At 43.7% G+C, this 19,870-nt stretch overlaps 2 protein-coding genes across 4 annotated transcripts in view; both read right to left on the bottom strand.

Moving 5' to 3' along the window:
- The window catches only part of DDX46 (DEAD-box helicase 46), a 55,915-nt gene extending 50,556 nt beyond the window's left edge, over positions 1 to 5,359 (bottom strand). For all 3 annotated transcript variants that reach the window (XM_047778658.1, XM_047778659.1, XM_047778660.1), the window contains exons 1-2: positions 5,172 to 5,359; positions 798 to 986 (exon numbers count right to left, since the gene is read on the bottom strand). In XM_047778658.1, the coding sequence (XP_047634614.1) occupies positions 798 to 986; positions 5,172 to 5,188 (206 nt within the window). In that variant the 5' untranslated portion in view covers positions 5,189 to 5,359. The remainder of the gene's footprint in view (positions 1 to 797; positions 987 to 5,171) is intronic.
- A 4,506-nt stretch (positions 5,360 to 9,865) lies between these two features.
- Positions 9,866 to 19,868, bottom strand: CAMLG (calcium modulating ligand). Its single transcript, XM_047778657.1, is given in 5 exon segments — positions 9,866 to 10,476; positions 14,748 to 14,813; positions 17,436 to 17,642; positions 17,644 to 17,894; positions 19,571 to 19,868. Coding segments are annotated over 5 exon segments (900 nt in total). The 5' UTR covers positions 19,755 to 19,868; the 3' UTR covers positions 9,866 to 10,284.
- Between the last annotated feature and the right edge of the window lie 2 nt (positions 19,869 to 19,870).

Raw genomic sequence — 19,870 nt, 5'->3', positions numbered from 1 at the left:
TAAAGACTTTTTCATCTCTAGAAAAATGACAGCTTCTTGAGTAGTGCCGAGGAACACTTAAGCAAGTTTTTAAAAAAAAGAATTAGGATGTTCCTTGGTTAAATTTTAAAAAGTTTTTTAAAATAGTTTCAAATTAGAGTTCCCACTGTGGCTCATCAGTAACAAACCCAACTAGTATCCATGAGGACACAGGTTCAATCCCTGGCCTCGCTCAGGGGGTTAAGGATCTTGCATTGCTGTGAGCTGTGGTACAGGTCGCAGATGAGGCTCAGATCCCACGTTGCTGTGGCTATGGCGTAGGCCAGCAACTGTAGCTCCAGTTCTACCCCTAGCCTCGGAATTTCCACACACCGCAGGTGTGGCCCTAAGACAAAAGAGTTCTCTTTGGATCATAGGAAATGGCAGCTAAAGTTTCCAAACATAAAATACTGGTTTTTTGGGGGGGCGGGTTGTTTGTTTTTTGGCTGCACCTGCAGCATGAGGAAGCTCACCAGCCAGGGATGCAGCAGGTTACCGACTGATCTGGCGTTGTTACTGCAGCAGTTTGGGTCACTGCTGTGGCATAGGTTCCATCCCTACTTCCACATGCTGTGGACGCGGTCCCCCAAGATAAATAAGTAAATTTTTAAAAATAAAACAGCAATTTAGAGTCTTTGTTCCCGGCAAATCACTTCTTTACATAATTACACGAGCTGGGGTTAAAGCAGAGGTTAATTCTAGGCCAAAACTTGTGTAGAATCCCGACTTAGTTGAGACGGCTCCATTTATCCTAAGCCCTCTGAAGATTAACGTCTTACCTCAGACGCTTCCTGTCTCTGGACCGAGATCGTCTTTTATCCCTGCTCCGAGACCTCTCTCTCCTTCTGTCTCTGTCTCTGCTTCTAGACCGCCTGTCATCGCCACGTTTACTCCTTTTGTCTGAGGGTGAGCGACTCCTAGATCGACTTCCAGAGCGTCCCCGTGATGCTGACCGTTTCCGGTAGTGGCTACAATATTAAGGTCAAGGTTAGGCTTTGCAAAGAGTTAGCTTTTATTTATTACACTTTTCCAAAAAATCTCAGCAGACAAATGGAACGCTGAGAGGACTATTTATATATAAACTTTTGTTTTAAATAGGGGTAAATTAGGGAGTTCTCCTGTGGTGCAGAGGGTTAAGGATCCAGTGCTGTCACTGCAGTGACTTGGCCACTGCTGTGGCTCGGGTTCAAGCCCTGGTCCAGGAACTCTGGGTGTGACCAAAAAGAAATCAGGGGAAAATAATGAACCCTTTTGCCATGGCACATGTAGAGAGCGAAAGTGTCTTGAAAGAGCAGCAAGCACAGCAAATCAAAGAGACCAAGCTCCTGCCTTTGGGCCTCAAGCAGCTTGCATTCTGGTAAAGGAAGGGACGAGACAAGCAAAGCCCAAAGTACACAGTAAGTCATTCAGTGCTATGGGGATACACACATGAGAGTCCAGGAAAAGGAGAGGGAATGGGAGACAGAGGGTTTGCTTTTTTACCCCAGGGGATCAACGAAGGCCTCGGTCATAAAGGGAAATTTCAGACACTTGAAGGAAGTAAAGGAAGGATCCATGTAGATAAATGAGGGGGAACCTTCTAGGCAAAAGGTGCAGTGATTGCAAAGACCCTGAAGAGGAACACCGATTGGTATGTGCCAGGCACAGCGAGGAAGCAGATACGGCTAAGGTCAAAAAAGGGAGAGAAAGTACCACGAGATGAGGTCAGAGAGAGCGCAGGAAAGACAGATGCGGCGAGGCTAACAGGCCATTATGAGGACTGTCAAAGGGACTGTCTCGTTTACGCTGAGCAAAGACGAGAAGCTATGGGAAGATTTCAAGCAGAGGCGTGTTTAACACATCACTCTGGCTGCTGAGGGGAGAACAAAGCGAAGAAAGGCAAGGGTAGACGCAGGGGAAACAAGGAGAATAGACAGCCATCGTCCGAGTAAGAGACAGTGGTAGCCTGGATCACAACGTCAGGTGTAGGAATTCCCTTGTGATGCAGCAGGTTAGGGATTTAGCACTGTCCCTGCTGCGGCTCCGGTTCAATCCTGGCCCAGGAACTTCCACATGCTGAGGGCTGGGCCGAAAAAAGGAGGGAAAAGAAGAAAAGAATGTCACAGGTAGAGGCGTGGACAGGTGTCAAAATCTGGATATTTTAATGACTAATTAAATAGTAAGTGCACCAGCAAAGGAAAGTCACTGGCATCTCCTACATACCTGACTACACGTCGTAGAAAGAAGAAGTTGCCACTTACTAAGATGGGAAGGCTGAAGCGGGGGTGGGGGGAAGGTGAGGATCAGGATTTTAGGCATCCAAGTGGAGACACACAGTAGGCAGCTGAAATATGACTGAGTTCGTGAAAGCAACACGAGAGTCATCAGTGCACAAAAGCTACTTAAATCAATAAACCTGGTTAAGATCAGATGGATAGGAGTTACTGTCATGGCTCAGTGGAAACGAATCTGACTAAGCATCCATGAGGGCGCAGGTTCGATGCGTGGCCTCACTCAGTGAGTTAAGGATCCGGCATTGGCACAAGCTGTGGCACAGGTCGCAGATGCAGCTTAGATTTGATGTTGCTGTGGCTGTGGTGTAGGACAGCAGCTGCAGCTCTAATTCCCCTAGCCTGGGAACCTCCATATGCCACAAGTGTGGTCCTAAAAAGCAAAAAAAAAAAAAAAAAAAAAAAAAAAGAGATAGAAAATGAGCCCACCTGATTATGCCCCAAGAAACTGAAATTCAATGTGTAGAAATTCACACTTATTACCTTTCCCTCCCTAAATCATTCATCTCAACTGCCAATGAATAGGCTCAAAATCAGTGGTATTCAATATTTTTCTTTCTCATTCTACACAACCAATAAAACACCAAGTGTCACCAATTTCACCTCAGCAATTCTTTTCACATTTTATCACATCCTCAGGAGTTCCCACTGCCTCTCTATCATATCAGACCTGTCTTCTTAGGACATTTTATTTTATTTATTTTTGCTTCTTAGGGCTACGCCTGTGGCATACGGAAGGGTAGAATTGAAGCGGCAGCTGCCAACCTACACCACAGCCACCTCAACTCAGGATCTGAGCCGCGTCCACACACTACACCACAGCTCACGGAAACACCAGATCCTTACTTAACCCACAGAGCAGAGCCAGGGATCGAACCCACATCCTCATGGAGACTAACTAGTCGGGGTTGTTTCCGTGGAGCCACAACAGGTACTATCTTCTGGACATTTTAGAAAACCCCTGGTCTTCCTGCTTCTATTCCCTTTTTTCTTTTGTCTTTTGTCTTTTGTCTTTTTTTGTTGTTGTTGTTGTTGTTGCTATTTCTTGGGCCGCTCCCTCGGCATATGGAGGTTCCCAGGCTAGGGGTCGAATCGGAGCTGTAGCCACCGGCCTACGCCAGAGCCACAGCAACTCGAGATCCGAGCCTCGTCTGCAACCTACACCACAGCTCACGGCAACGCCGGATCGTTAACCCACTGAGCAAGGGCAGGGACCGAACCCGCAACCTCATGGTTCCTAGTCGGATTCGTTAACCACTGCGCCACGACGGGAACTCCTCTATTCCCTTTTTTCTTATATCAGTTTTACTCATTGCTCCTAGGGCAATGGTTATAAAGTTCTAATCCTATTATACACACAGACACACACACACAAACTTCTTTCTCAAAATTTTCAAAAGCTCCCAAATAGAGTATCCTCTAAACTAAATCTATCATCCATCCACATTCTGGGCGCACGTCCCTTTCAGAACCTCTCTCCTACCACAACCCTTCAGCCCTCTAAGAAACACAAATGTAGGCAAGTTAGGCTCTTCGCTTTTCTCTAACACCCCGCTCTTTCCCATCTCTAAGCCTCTCACTATTCCCTGAAGAAACCTAGCGTGCAAGGCAGAGGTGGGGAAGAAGGTGGAAGAGACGGAAGAACATTCTTGCAAAGGGCCTTGAAGGCTGTACTGAAGTCTCACATCATTTCTGAAGCAGTAAGCGCCAAAGGACAGGAAAAGCATGCGAATGACATCATCTTTTTATCTGAGACGCCGCTGCTCTGGCCACAGTGTGGAATCAACTAGGAGAGCAAGATCAGAGGAAGAGAATTAATTTGAGACATGTGTAGCAGTCTGAGCAAGAAATATTTAGGGGGTGAATTAAGTCAAAGAGAGCAGAAATGTCGACAGGTTATATCATCTAAATGGATGCAGGCAGAAAGAGAGAAAAAAGGGAGTCGAATAAATATCACTTCCAGGTTTCTGGTCTAGATGGCCAGAGGAACACCAATGATTCCACGGAGATTTAAAAGACCTTCAAAAGAATTTTCTGTAGTTAAGGAAACACTTTATGCAGGTGACAGTTACACAGTGTATATATTTGCTCAATTTCATCAGCTCCACCGTTAAAGCTTTGTCCATTTCCCTGAATGTAAATCACACCTCAGTAAACTACTATTACCTTACTCACCTATTATTTTTATCCTAGATATAAATGATCTTTCAACCACCTCTAGGTATCAAGCAAATATGCACTTTCAAGATTAAAAACCTGAAGATCCCAAATCAGGTAACAAGCTAAAGAGATGAGTTCTAGTAAAAGCTCCTAGTTTCGAGTTTAAAAAGGATTAAAAAAAAAAAAAAGTACTTAACAAAGAAATTGAAACCTATCTGCGAAATATATGTCCAGGCAACAAGCATTTATTGTAGCCCAGTAAAAGCCCAGTCATGAAGTGCTGTAGGTATGTTAAGTGTTTGACCACATGCTGCTTTCGACGTGAAAAAATGCCACAAGCGCACAAAGAACTGACTTAGAGAGCGATAGAGGCTAAAGAAACGTGGCAAACGCGAGGCGGTTAGGAATCCAACTGGGATCGCTTCTGACTGAGGCAAGCAGGGTAAGCGCGGAAACGGCGGGATGCGGTTGACGTCCCGGAGGGGTGTTCCCGCTCCAGCGACTCGAACCGGTCGAAAGCACTGCAAGGGAACCTTGTGCCCGCTGGCGGCCCAATTACAGAGACAACGTCGGCAGAGGTCCCCCAGCTCCTCCGGTGGCCCCGGGCAGCCGCTGGCCACACGTGGGGCCGCGCCGGGCTAGGCCGGGCCCCGAGGCCACCGCAACTCCCGCCTCTTCCCCCACGCCAAGGAAGCCGCTCGCCCGCCCGGCGCGCCGCCTCACCGAGACTCCCGGCCCATGCCGCCGGCCGCGGGAAAGCGGCGCCCTTCGGGACCACTCGCACAAGTACCGCACAACGTAGGAGGCCGCGCTGCCCTCGACTCGCCAGGCGAGGAGCAGCACTAACAGGCGGCAGCAGCCACAGTGGCAGCGGCCCCCGGAGCGCGGCCAAAGAAAACAGGATGTGTTGGCGCCAGCGGCAAGAGGAAGGAAACGGGAGCCCGGAAGCCGCTCTGGCTCCACAGCGCCCCCGCTGGGCTGGAGGCCGCACAGCGCTGGCCGCGCCGAAAAAGGTTGGCTCGTCTGAGTTTTCCCTGCACAGCCGCGAAAGACCTGGCGTGTGGGTGCGGTGGGGGGCGGTGCCTCAGCCTTGCAAGTCCTCGACAAGGTCTTTTAAGCAAGGGCCACCGAAGCGCCATAAGCACTGCGAGCTGTCCCAGGCCCTGTAGGGACATCGCCCTTAACAGAGCTAAGTGATGCTACAAACATCTCCATCTTCACTCACTGTTACTTATTTATACGTTCATTCATTTATATATATTGTTACCTGTCGAGCATGTTCTAGATTCTGGTGAGCTTTCAATCTAGTGGCAGATACGGGCATTAAGGAAAACACAAGCAGGTATAATACAACAGGAAAAAGATTCTGCGATAGGAACGGAGTTCGCAAAAAGAGTTCCCTGAAGAAGTGACCATTTAGAGGTGAGATTTGAAGACTAGAGTTAACCTGGAGTTAACTTGGTGAAGGGGATGAAAAGGAAAAAACAGGTACATTAAATTATAATGGTTCTCAACATTGCCTTCACTTGGGAACTTAAAAAAAATATATATATATATATATATAATGTATGTATGTATATATGGATTCGTGTGTTCCACTCTAATATTCTGATTTAATTGGTCTGGAGTGCTTCCTGCATATTGGGAATTTTCCATCTTTCCAGGTGATTCTGAAGTACAGTCCCAAGGGAGAGACTGACTCACCTTGTGGAAGGCACAGTAAAATGTTGTTGTTTTAGCAAAAGGCTGTAAAAGTGTTGGAGAGAGGTTCTCATTTACTTTACATGCTTCTGTGGTAGTTCATCTTCTTATATCTAAGGGTGATAAGAAAATCTCCATATTGTTCCTGTGGCAGTCATTGCATGGATGCATGCCAAAATATATTAAACTGCACACTTCAAATTGGTGTTTTATTGTATATAAATTTTACCTCAGTAAATTTGATTTTTGAAAATATGAAACCAGGAGTTCCCTTCATGGTGCAGCAGGAACGAATCTGACTAGGAACCATGAGGTTGTGGGTTTGATCCCCGGCCTCACTCAGTGGGTTGAGGATCTGGCGTGGCCGGGAGCTGTGGTGTAGATTGCAGATTTGGCTCAGATGCTGTGTTGCTGTGGCTGTAGTGTAGGCTGGCAGCTACAGGTCCAATTAGACCCCTAGCCTGGGAACCTCCACATGCCAAGGGTGCAGCCCTAAAAATACAAAAAAAGAAAAGACAAGACACCAAGTTAGGACTCCTATATGGGCTTCTGCTGTTCCTCTGTGATTTCCTGCCCACCTGTGGCAGCTTTGAAGTCCATGCCAAGGGGAAGGAAGGCCTGAGCCTGTATGTGACAGAGCAGACACCAATGAAGGTTAGGTAGCAGAGCCCCTGTAAATCACCTGTGTGGGGGCTGAAGGTAAGGAGTGTGGGTTTCGGTCTAAAAGAAAAAGAAAACAGTGGAGACACTGAGAAGTGGTCAGATTTGGGATGTTTTCCCCAGAGAGTTCTCCAAATATTGATAAAATGCTGTGAACTGCAAGGGTACAGGAGGAATAAAAATGACTCCCAGGTTTTACATAGAGCTACTGTGGATCGTGGTGAAATTTGTGGAGATGAAAATGGCCTGGGCACAGAAGATTTGGTGGGGAAAGGAGAGGAAAATCAGTGTATCTGCCTGCTACTTTTCTAGGACATAATGGCTGAGTATGGGAATATAAATATGAGTCTGAGGTTCAAAGGAGAAATAGAGGTTGGAGAGATAAAAGACATAAGTACTAGAGTCCCAGTTGTGGCTCAGCGGGTTAAGAACCCAACTAGTATCCATGAGGATGCAGGTTCCTCCCTCAATGGGTTAAAGGATCCACCGTTGCCATGAGCTGGCGTGTAGGTTGTTGAAGACACAGCTCATATCTGGTGTTGCTGTGGTTGTCAGCGTAGGCCAGCAATTGCTGCGATTCAACCCCTAGTATGGAAACTTCCATATGCCACTGGGACAGCCCTAAAAAAGCAAAAAGTGCTCAGAACTTACACATTAGCCTACAGTTGAGCAAAATCATCTGACACAGTCTATTTGATAAAAAGGGTTGAATACCTCGTGTAATTTATTGAACACCATACTGAAAGTGAAAAGCAGAATGGTTTATGGGTAGAGAATTGCTTTAAGTGGATCATCATAGAGTGACTGACTGGGGTCTGCAGCTCTCAGCCACTGCCTAGAATCACCAGAGAGTAATACCACAGGTCACTAGGCCGGTAAAAGATCAACATTCAAAATTCGAAGTACAGGAGTTCCCATCATGGATCAGTGGTGAACAAACCCAACTAGGAACCATGAGGATGCGGGTTTGATCTCTGGCCCCGCTCAGTGGGTTAAGGATCTAGTGTTGCCGTGAGCTCCAATTCAACCCCTAGCCTGGGAACTTCCATATACCACAGGTGTGGCCCTTAAAAAAAAAGGCAAAATTCAAAATACAGTTGCTAATAAATGTCTAATACTTTCACACCATGATAAAGCTGAAAATGTTTAAAGTCGAACCATCTGTACATGGTGTTTGAGGTATTCAAAGCCAAGGAACTGGATGAGATCTGGGATTAAATGTATTTACCCCATCAGTGTTGTCACTTAAAACCAAGAAATTTAAGTGATTTTTAAGAATCTCTTCCAGCTACTAATCTGAGCTGTGGTGATCGCAGATGCAGCTCGGATTCCATGTTGCTGTGGCTGTGGCTGTGGCCTAGGCCGGCAGCTGTAGCTCGATTGGACCCTTAGCCTGGGAACCTTCATATGCCGAGGGTGTAGCCCTAAAAAGCAAAAAAAAAAAAAAAAAAAAATTAATTAAAAGATAATAATAATAAAGATACTTCATTTTTAACTCCCCTTTAAACAACATAGTCACATGACAATTCTGACTGGCTTTTTATGCCCACAATATATTTATGGTAAGTTCACAGCATTCTATGTCCTGGAAGAAGCTACTTTTATCTGTTAGCAGGGGTGAAAGAAGCTAATTATAGTCCACTATGTCTCCAGTACATCATTTAATTAGCAAACAGCCCCAGGTTCCAAAGCAGATTTTGATTCTGACTAATTAACCTCATTCTGAATCTCATAACCCCTTTGCTGTTTTTAGTACCAACTGTGATGTACACACCTCCGTTTATGCAACTAATGACTAAAAAAAGCTACTGGTTGAAGATGTAACCTCTCAACAACCATCCTTGTCTACATAGTTTTAACTCAAATATTTCAAACTGCTGAAGTTCCCAAGTAAATATTCCTAATTATTCTAAACACTAATAAACTTCCATTTCATTTGATATTATTCAACACACTTAAGCAAATACTCAGGGAGATACCAATCAGTTGAAGAGAAAAAGCAGCACTGATGGGGGTTCCCATTGTGGTGCAGCAGAAAAGAATCTGACTAGGAACCAGGAGGTTGCAGGTTCAATCCCTGGCTTTACTCAGTGAGTTAAGGATCTGGCATCGCCATGAGCTGTGATGTAGGTCAAAGGTGCAGCTCGGATCCCGCGTTGCTGTGGCTGTGGTGTAGGCCGGCAGCTGTACACCACACCGAATGGACCCCTAGCCTGGGAAGCTCCATATGCTTCGTGTGCAACCCTAAAAAGCATAATCAGTCAATCCATCAATCAATAAAAATATAAAATCTTTTAAAAAGAGTGGCACTGATAGACATAGATGTCTTATGTCTTCTGTGAAATGAATCTGATAAAGATCCACAGTTACTACAACTGTGCATGTGTCCAGTGACAAAATGGAAGAAGTAAATGGGCAAATAAAGACCCCCCAGGTGTCTTCCCAGAGATTGGGAGAAGGTGACAAATCCAAGAATGCCATCCAATCTTGTAGATATCAGATTTGGAACCAGGAAAAACGTGTACTTGTAACCTTACCCTAAGTCAGAGGAAGAGACTTAAGTTGTTATGCTTATTCTCCATTACTGTGGTTCAAAGTAAAAAGACTTTGTAATTTAAAAAAAGTATTTATGTTTTTAATATCACAAGGATTAATCAAACAGATTATACAAAAAGCCACAGGGAAATGTAATGCCAAGTGATTTAACACTTACGTTTTATACTCTTTTAAGAAGACAAGCCTTCCAAATATGACAGTGTTCCCAGGTTAGTTAAAAGGTATTTACACTATTAGGTTGCATACCGATTCTCTGATGTTAATTCTTCTCATCTCATTTTTATATCTAATCTTTCTATTCTACGGCTTAAAAAAAACCACACTTCTGAAGACTGAAAACTCAAGAAGTAAAAATTTCTAATTCTAAGTTTGGTAGTAAAATTTTTCATAAATTAAAATTTGTGCTGGAGTAACAAAATACATACTCAACGAGAACAGACAAAACTGGCTACCTTACTCAGCCCTAGTAAGTTAAAATGTGCAGACTTAACATCAGGCAATTCAGTTCCTTCATTTTATTTATTTTTCTTTCATTTTAAGATAGCTCCATTTCTCAGGACAGAACAATAATGCAGTCCTTAGGACTGGCTGAAACACATTCATCTGCTCTCCTTAAAGTACTAGCTCAGCTCAGAAAAGAGGAATTACAATTAGGGAAAAGCAAACACCAGGAATTCTAATTAAACAAGAAAAAAATCAATTACTGACACTGGTACTCTAATCTTCACATCAGTATTAATACAAACTCCACTCTTTTCAATCAGGGACCCTACCATCCCATTCTTAATCAAGTGGTTTTACAATCCCCCAAAGTAAAAGAATTTCATAATGGTGTAACCAATATGCCTCCTTTAGAGGCACTGCAATATAGAAGAAAAATTGTTTATTCATGTGCTTCTCCTTCTGAGTTCTGAAGGCTTCATGGTACTTCAGAGCCCCAATAATCCAGCAGTTCATGACAAAAAATAAAAGTGAAAAAGTAGACACACAGATCTGTGAAAACTTCGCCCATTTTGCTATAGGTATCCATTGATCGATTTATCACTTCGGCAGGAATTCCGGATAACAGAAGTGCCGCTGTTAGTACTGTTGTCTTTATCTTCTTTTCACTCTGCACAGAGAAAAAAAGAAATCTTTCAGCTTCAGAAGACTACTTAAGCTCAATAAAAACATCAGGGCTATTTTCGCCTGACTTCAAAACTGTTAATGAAGTTTCAAAACAGCTACGCCGCCAGATCCAACTGTGTCTGCTACCCACACCACAGCTCACGGCAATGCCAGATCCTTAACCAACTGAGCAAGGCCAGGGATTGAACTAACATCCTCATGGATGCTAGTCAGGTTCATTAACCACTGAGCCGTGAAGGGAACTCAAAAATACATCATTCTTGCTGTCAAAAGTTAAAAAAAAGTCTTTTTATGGGAGTCTGAATTTTCGTAAATAAAAATTTAAGACATATACAAAAGCACAAGACAAAAACAGGAAAAGCAGAGCTCCCGTCATGGCTCAATGGAAACCAATCTGACTAGTATCCATGAGGATGCGGATTCGATCCCTGGCCTCACTCAGTGGATGAAGGATCCAGCGTTGCCGTGAGCTGTAGTGTAGGTCCAGGTTGCAGACGTGGCTCAGATCTGGCATTGCTGTGCCTGTGGTGTAGTTCAGTGGCTACAGCTCCAATTTGACCCCTAGCCTGGGAACCTCCATATGCCACTAGTGCGGCCCTGGAAAAGCCAAAAAAAAAAGGTATGATGATTTAAGGAGTACCCACTATGGCGTAACAGGATCGGCAGCATCCTGGACGCTCTAGGACACAGGTTCGATCCCCAGCCTGGCACAGTGGATTAAGGATCCAGCTTTGCCTCAGCTGCAGCTTAGGTCATAGCTATGGCTTGGACCGATCCCTGGTCTAGGAACTCCATATGCCATGAGGTAGCCAAAAAAGAAAAAAAAAAAGATATAATAAAGACTTGAACATTTCACTCAAAGAAAAAGAACCATAAAGAAACAGTGAATTGTAGTTGATATGTAAGCTGAAATGTGTAGAAGTAAAATGTCTTCATGTGTCACATACTTTGAAACACATCAAGAAAAAAATATGTATTAAAAAAAAGACATATTGGGAGTTCTCTGACGGCCTAGCAGGTTGAGCTTCCTGTGTTCTCACCACTGTGTGAGACCATCGGCTCTGGTCGATGCTGTGTGGCACAGGTTCGATCTCTGGCCCCAGGAACCTCCACATACTGCCTATGTGGGAAAAAATAAAATAAAAATACAAAAAAAAAAAAACCCCAAGAGAGAACCTGAAATAAACACTGCAACCTCATTAAAAAAAAAAAAAAAAAAGCTTGTATTGAAAATGTATATAAAATTGGATAAATACATAATAAATATAATGAAATATTCATTACAGAACCTAGGTGCTAAGAATAAATGAGTGTTCACTGGATATATTTTTCAACTTTTCCACAGAAACCTGTTACAACAAAATGTTTTGTTGAAAGAAAATTATAATCTCCCTTCCTTTTTCTACCCCATTTACCTAGTAACCAATACACTATCACAAATAACCACTGTTAACAATGTCACAGAATATTCTTCCGGTTTCTGTACAGACAAGCAAAATGAAATACATATTATTTTCCCCTTTTTACAAAAAAAGTATACTACAGGTGCTATTCTGTATTTTCATTTTGATCATAATATTATTGGTGAGCTTACCATTATCAGTACATGGAGAGCTTGTATCATTCTAAACAGAGAGACAGACCATATGTATTTTTTCTTTTTTGGCCACCCCATACAATACAGAGTTCCCGGGTCAGGGATCAGATGCAAGCCACGGCTACAATCTACTATGGCTGCGGCAACACTGACTCCTTAACCCACTGTGCCTGGCCTGGGATTGAACCTGTGACCCAGCACTTCAGAGAAGCCACTGATCCCGTTGCACCACAGTGGAAGCTCCTAGGCCATAATTTTTAGCTAGTCACTTATTAGCAGACATTTAGGTTGTTTCCACAATTTTGCTATGGCAAAACTAAAATCAATGTTTCAAGGGTAAATTTCTAAACAAATGGCTTAATTAAAACTACATTTTTGGGGAGGTGTACCTCAGTGGTTAACGAATCTGACTAGGAACCATGAGGTTGTGGGTTCGCTCTCTGGCCTTGCTCAGTGGGTTAAGGATCCAGCATTGCTGTGAGCTGTGGTGTAGGTCGAAGACATGGCTCGGATCCCATGTTGCTGTGGCTGTGGCGTAGGCTGGCAGCTACAGCTCTGATTAGACCCCTAGCCTGGAAACCTCCATATGTCGTGGGTGTGGCCCTAAAAAAAGAAAAAAAAAAACCCTACGTTTTTGGAAGGGATCAAAAAATATACATCTATATCATAAAGAAAGTTTTAACTAAAACATAAAGTTACAGGAATTCCTGTTGTGGCTCAGTGGGTTACAAACCTGACTAGTATTCACGAGGATGGGGGTTCATTCCCTGGCCTTGCTCAGTGGGTTAAAGATCCGCCACTGCCATGAGCTGTGGCACAGGTCCCAGACGCAGCTCTGATCCCAAGCTGCTGTGGCTGTGGCATAGGCCAGCAGCTGCAGCTATGATTCAACCCCTAGCCTGAGAACTTCCACATGCTGCAGGTGCAGCCATAAAAAGCAAAATAAGTAAAATTACATTTCTTTCTTTACTCTTTTACTTTGTGTATGTGATTTATTTGACCCTTCAAAAATATGTTTCAAGGAGTTCCCGTCTTGGCGCAGCAGAAACAAATCCTACTAAGAATCATGAAGTTGCGAATCTGATCCGGGGCCTTGATCAATGGGTTAAGTATCTGAAGTTGCTGTGAGCTGTGGTGCAGGTCACAGATGCAGGTTGGATCCTGCACTGCTATGGCTGTGGTGTAAGCCAGCAGCTATAGCTCTGATTCGACCCCTAGCCTGGGAATCTCCATATGCCACGGGTATGACCCTAAAAGCAAAACACACACGTGTGTGTGTGTGTGTGTGTTTCAGGAGTTCTTGCTATGGCACAACGGAATCAGTGACATCTCGGGAGTGCTGAGACATTATCTTTGATCCCCAGTCCAGCACAGTGGGTTGAGGATCTGTCCTTGCCGCAGGTGCAGCCTTGGTCACAACTGTGGCTGGGATCTGATCCCTAGCCAGGGAAATCCATATGCCCAGGGGTGGCCAAAAATGGGGAAAAAAGTTTCAAATCCATTAAACCACACACTCGAGGTCACTCAGTGCATTACGAATGACGATGCAAACAGTCAAGTGGCCATTTTTTAGTAAAAATCTGACGCAAAACTCAATTACATAAGATTATATTCTATACCAGCAGAGCCAAGTCCCAGAAAACTGTACAGTACAACTGTAGTCAAGCAGATCAGGTAAACACTGATACTCCCCGTGATTCTGTTCTTTAAGTACAGCCACATATTTCTTGCAAATCAGGCCACTGGCATTAAAGTGTCCAGGAAGAAGCATAGTAAGATAACTGAACCAATCTTTTTTCCTTTTCTTTTTGTTTCCTTTTTTGTATTTTTAGGGCCACGCCTTCCGCATATGGAAGTTCCCAGGCTAGGGGTCGAATTGGAACTACAGCTGCCGGCCTACACCACAGCCACAGCAACACCAGATCCTAGCCATGTCTTTGACCTACATCACAGCTCATGGCAATGATGGATCCTGAGCGAGGCCAGGGGTCAAATCTGCATCCTTGTGAATACTAGTCAGGTTCACTACCACTGAACCACAATGGGAACCCGTTTTTTTTTTTTTTTTTTTTTTTTGGCAACCTGCAGCATATGGAATTCTCCGGCCAGCAATCAGATCCAAGTCACAGCTTCGACCTACACCATATGTGTGGCAATGCCAAATCCTGAACCCACTGTGCCGGGCCACAGATGGAACCTGCATCCCACTGCTGCAGAGATGCCGCCAATCTGGTTATGCCACAGTGAAAACTCCTGAACCTATTTTAAATTAACTTTCTCTGTGATAAACAAAATATATTATTAAATCTACTAAGTAATTAAATAGAATAGTTTCTCAGACAAGTACTATTTAAACTCTGCCATGAGGCTTTTCCCCAAAACCTATAGTGGACCAACATTTTTGCAAAATATAGTGAAAAATGTTACAATAACGTCAAATTGCCATTAAAGTTTCTAATTACTCACTTTCTGAACTTAACTCATTACAAACAGAAGCAAAAAATTTGAAGGTCGGCACTGGTGAGCCAATCACACTTTGAACAGCACTGATTCAGACCATAAATATAAATAATTTAAAAGTTCTTAAGATCATCAAGTCATTAGTTAATCTAAATATATCACCATAATTCAGAAAAAAAAAAAAAACCTTAATTTACCTTGGGAAAATATTTGTATAGTCCCATGTATGCAAGTTGTAAAGTAAGAAATGGAGCAAATATGGACTGTGAAGATAAAAGATAAAAGTTAATGTATTTCCAACATAATCATTCAAATCACAATAAATAAAACTAACAGCAGCTTACAATTCCAAACAAAAAAGCTAGAACTCTTAATGGTGCAGTCTTGTTTCTGCAAAAGGGTGAAGAAAATAGAGAGATTTGATTTCCTTAAAATAAAACATGTCTTGCAAGTCAAGTCACATTCTTTTAACACCCCTCAAACTGTCTTCTCTCCTAAAAACTTAGCTTTCCAATAATTTAAAGTGCCCAATGATGATTGCTATATATCGTGCAATAACAGCTCTCTCATCTAAAGGTAATCAACTGACAATCTGACAACCACACCTAAAAGGCTCAGTACTCAAAAGAGATGTTATACATTCCTTACACTTTGGGGCAGAAATAAATGAGCTATTCTTTTTTTTTTTTTTGGGGTCTTTTTAGGGCCGTACCCATGGCATACGGAGGTTCCCAGGCTAGGGGTCAAATTGGAGCTGCAGCTGCTGGCCTACACCACAGCCACAGCAACACCAGAGCCAAGCTGAGTCTGCAACCTACACCACAGCTCACAGCAATGCTGGATTCTTAACCCACTGAGCAAGGCTAGGGATCGAACCCACGTCCTCATGGATACTAGTGTGGTTTATTAACTGCTGAGCCACAACGGGAACACCTGAACTATTATTATAGATAAAATAGCTTGCTTATCTAGATTCTCACAGAGTAAAACAAAATATAAAAATAGTACCTCATTAGGAGTTCCCGTCATGGCACAGTGGAAACGAATAGGACTGGGAACCATGAGGCTGTGGGTTCAATCCCTGGCCTTGCTCAGTGGGTTAAGGATCCAGCATTGCCGTGAGCTGTGGTGTAGGTTGAAGATGAGGCTCGGATCTGGCGTTTCTGTGACTGTGGCACAGGCCAGCAGCTACAGCTCTGATCGGACCCCTAGCCTGGAACCTCCATATGCCACAGGTGTGGCCCTAAAAAAAAAAAAAAAAGACCAAAAATAATACCAATTAACATTTACTATAAAATTGAAACATTATGGAGTTCCCTCATGTTTCAGTGGGTTAAGGATCCAGCATTGTCACTGCTGTGGTTCTGGTTACAGCTGTGCTGCAGGTTCAACCTCTGGCCCAGAAACTTCTGCATACCATGGATGCAACCAGGAAAAAAAAAAAAGGAAACTGTCATAAAAATAGATTTTTAGGAGTTCCCATTGTGGCTCAGCAGTAATGAACCCAACTAGTATCCATGAAGACAAAGTTTCAATCCCTGGCCTAACTCAGTGGGTTAAGGATCTGGCATTGCCATGAACTGTGGTGTAGGTCAAAGACGCAGCTCAGATCTGGCCTTGCTGTGGCTGTGGTAAAAGCTGGCAGCTGTAGCTGCGATTGAGAACATCCATATGCCCCGGGTGCAGACCAAAAAGACCAAAAAAAAAAAAAAAATTTTTTTTTTTTTGCTTAATATCATAAATCTTAATTATCTGAAAATTTACTTTTGTGTCTGATACTTGGTGGGTATTCTTAAAATATCTCAAAGAGCAAGCCACTAAACTTTGAGATATGCTTTCTTTTCTTCCTTCACATAATGTAAAACAAAAGGACCAGTAAATCCGAATTTTCACTGGACAGCCCCTGCCATCTGGAGGCACAACTAAAATGAACTATTATGATAATACCACATTATAAAATGTTGAAAACCTTCTGAACCACAAAAAAATTACATCATAGTTCAGGACCATAGGAACTACATTTTAATATTTCAAATTATTTGAAAAGTGGTAATTAATATATAGTATACGTAGGTACTTAACCCTTTGGCTTTTGAAATGGAAGTGCCTGGGTTTAATTCCAACTGTCACTTAGTAGCTGTGTGACCCTGGACAAATGATTTTACCTCTCTGAATATTCATTCCCTCATCTATAAAACACAGATTCAAATGATACTTGGTTCATAAAGATGTGATTAAATGAATTAATATATTTAAAACACTTAGAACGGTACCTAGCACACTGAAAGATTTTAGCAATTATTATTAGGCTATTTAAGCAGAACACCTCATTCTAAGCTTAAGGTGAATAGCCATTTGTTTTTCTAATTAATTAATTAATTTTTTTTTAAAGGGCTGCACCTGCAGCATATGGAGGTTCCCAGGCTAGGGGTCAAATCGGAGCTGTAGCCTCCAGCCTACGCCACAGCCACAGCCAACGCAGGATCCAAGCCTTGTCTGCAACCTATACCAGAGCTCACGGCAATGCTGGATCCTTAACTCACTGAGAGAGGCCAGGGATTGAACCTGCATCCTCTTGGATGCTAGTAAGATTCATTTCTGCTGAGCCATGACGGAATTCCATGTTTTTTTAATTTATTTAAAAAATTTTTGGCCACGCCCATAGCATGCAGAAGTTCCAGGGCCAGGGATCAAACTGGAGCCACAGCAGTGACAATGCCAAATCTTTAACTGCTAGGCCATCAAGGAACTCCTGAATACCAGTTTATAACGCATCTCCAAACAGTGACATGAATCTGGCAGATATTAATACTGGCAATGAATCCTACGAATTCATTAAAAGCACTCATTATTATAACCAATTTACACTTTCCACTGTTTCTTACCAAATATTTGCAAACAAAAGCTCTGACTCCAAAGGCAAGAAGAGCACATCCCACCAATCTAAATATTCGAAAAGAGTCAAATTCTTCTGTTGTATTTCCATCTTCTTGATTGGGCTTTTCACTAATCAGCTGTTTTCTTAGCTTCATTGCTTCTTCAAATCTGGAGAGGTACTGTTCCAGGCCATGCCGGGAACCCCTCTGGGCAGTGGTCTGCTGTCAGGTCCCCTCTGTTCCGCTGTCGGAGCTCAAGGCTTACATCATTACTGCACTCAGGAGGTTTCATGAAAGAGTCCAATGTGTCTCCCAGCTGAGTCCCCTTTACCTCGGTGACACCACTCTGTGGGTCAGTTGCTGTACTGACCGAATCACCCAGCACTACTCGCTTTGAAACCGAAGGAATGGTGAGAGCGTTCAGTTTATCACTGTCCTGCTGCTTTAATTTTGTTTGACTTTCTTCTTCTGAGAAAAGAAATTTAGAAGTCTTATGTATTACATACTAATAAACACCTTTCTTATTAATATTTAAAAGTATGCCACTAGAGCTAGAACGCAGCAGCCTCTGAATCCAAATTCATACTGATTCTTCTTAAAACAAAGTAGTTGCTTCCTCTACACACTCAAAATATCAAAAAGAATATTCCTTCAGAGAATATAACCCAAACTTTGAGGGTAGAAGAAAAGGCTCTTAAATAAACTGAGGAAAGATACTTAGGGATGGAGCAAGCTATAAAAACCACTGCAAATTTTCTTGGGTAACACATCTGAAAAGTATGACTACATTGCCTGCTCTAACTTATTTGGTTAAAAATATAAAATTATCAGAGCTTTTTAAACTCTGTATTTGAATATTACATTTCTGAATCCAGAGTCCTGTCAGCATAGGGTGTGGCATATTCTACAGCTGCTGTTTACATAATCCTCCTACTGGAGTCAGGGAGCCAGTGATAGGTACTTAAGCAGATTTAGGATGCTATTCTGGTTTCAAACAAAACAAAAAAAACCTTTAATGACAAATAAAATACAAATTTTAACATAATAGAACAACATATACAATGTACCTTGAGAAAGAAATAAATGCTTCAGGAAAGAACACATATTCTGCTATTAATCCTTAAAGGGGAAAATACGTCTTCTCACCATTGTTCTAGAATTTGAAACAATACTCTTACCTCTCTTGGTACTTTTAAGTCGCAAACCTGTGAACTGTCTAGAAGTTCAGAGCTACATAGCTAAAGGCCCACAAAGAAGTTAACAAAGATCTACAGAACTTGCAACCAGTGACCAAAGGCCAAATACTAACTGCAATGCTCAGTGGAAACATAGAGAATACTGACATAATATTAAGTGCTCAGTGAATATTCACAGAAAAAAAATTTTAAGAGGCTCTTTGTAAACGTCACCTGGAGAGAAACGAGGAACTCTCTTCAGCGTCAAATGCAGTTCCTGACATCACTTAACCTCAATCTCAGCACACTAGGAGATAAGACCTCACTCAGATGGACACGTCCCACTTGCTGGGTCTCTAAAGAACGGTCCTCGCAATGTTTTTCACCTGTTTTGGAAGGCCTGTCGAGAAGTGTTGAGGGCACCAAACCCAGACACGAAGCTCTGACCATGAGCCCCGATCCGCGTAGGAAGGACCAGGGGGCACTTCAGTAAGACAAGTGCATGCGGGCCGACAGTTACAGCAAAGGGCAAAAGAAGGGAGACGGTAGGGAAGGCAATGTAAGGGAAAAAGCTTTAGAAACGGAAAGAAAGGAAGGCACAAGAGCCAGAGCAGTCTGGGGATAAGATGTGCGCCCTTCCAGCGAGGCAAGGGGGGGAAGGGGCCCCCCCTGGGTAACTGGCCAGAGGGTCTCAGGAGCGAGCTTCGCCGCCGGCGGCAGAGGTGGGGACCACCTCAGGGCGAAGCCCCCCCCCACCGGAAAACTGAAGAGAGAGACTAGAAACGTCCCTGGGTTAGAAAGTGAGAACTTGGGACCCCCAGCTAAGGAGCGGGACCAGAGGGGAGGTCAGAGAGCAAGGCTTGGTCAAAAAGGTCGGCAGGGTGGAGGGAAAGGAAGAACGATCCACAAGACTCCTAGGGACCGGCGCGGGGGGGGGGGGGTGGTAACTAGGGAAACGGAGGCTCTCACCCGCGCTGCTCCCCGGCCTGTGAAAACCCATGATCCGATTGATGCGCTGTTCTGAGTTCATGAGCAGCTTTCTCCGCCGCAGCTCGGCCCGACGCTGGGAAGCGGACAGGCCTGAGCCCGCCAGGGCCCCCGGCCGGTCCCCGCTGTCGGTAGCGACGGTGACCGGCTCCATCTTCCCCTCCATAACCCGGGAGTGGTGACGGCGACGGGGGCGGCGGCGGCTGCGGCAGCGCGGATGACTTCAGGCCGGGCCGCAGGGCGCGCGTGCCCCAGTCTCTGTGGACCCGCCCCCCCGAGCGC

This window comes from Phacochoerus africanus, chromosome 4, assembly GCF_016906955.1.
Source record: "Phacochoerus africanus isolate WHEZ1 chromosome 4, ROS_Pafr_v1, whole genome shotgun sequence".
Taxonomy (NCBI): Eukaryota; Metazoa; Chordata; class Mammalia; order Artiodactyla; family Suidae; genus Phacochoerus; species Phacochoerus africanus.
Note: the sequence above shows the minus strand (reverse complement) of the source record. Positions and strands in the feature narration are given on the sequence as shown.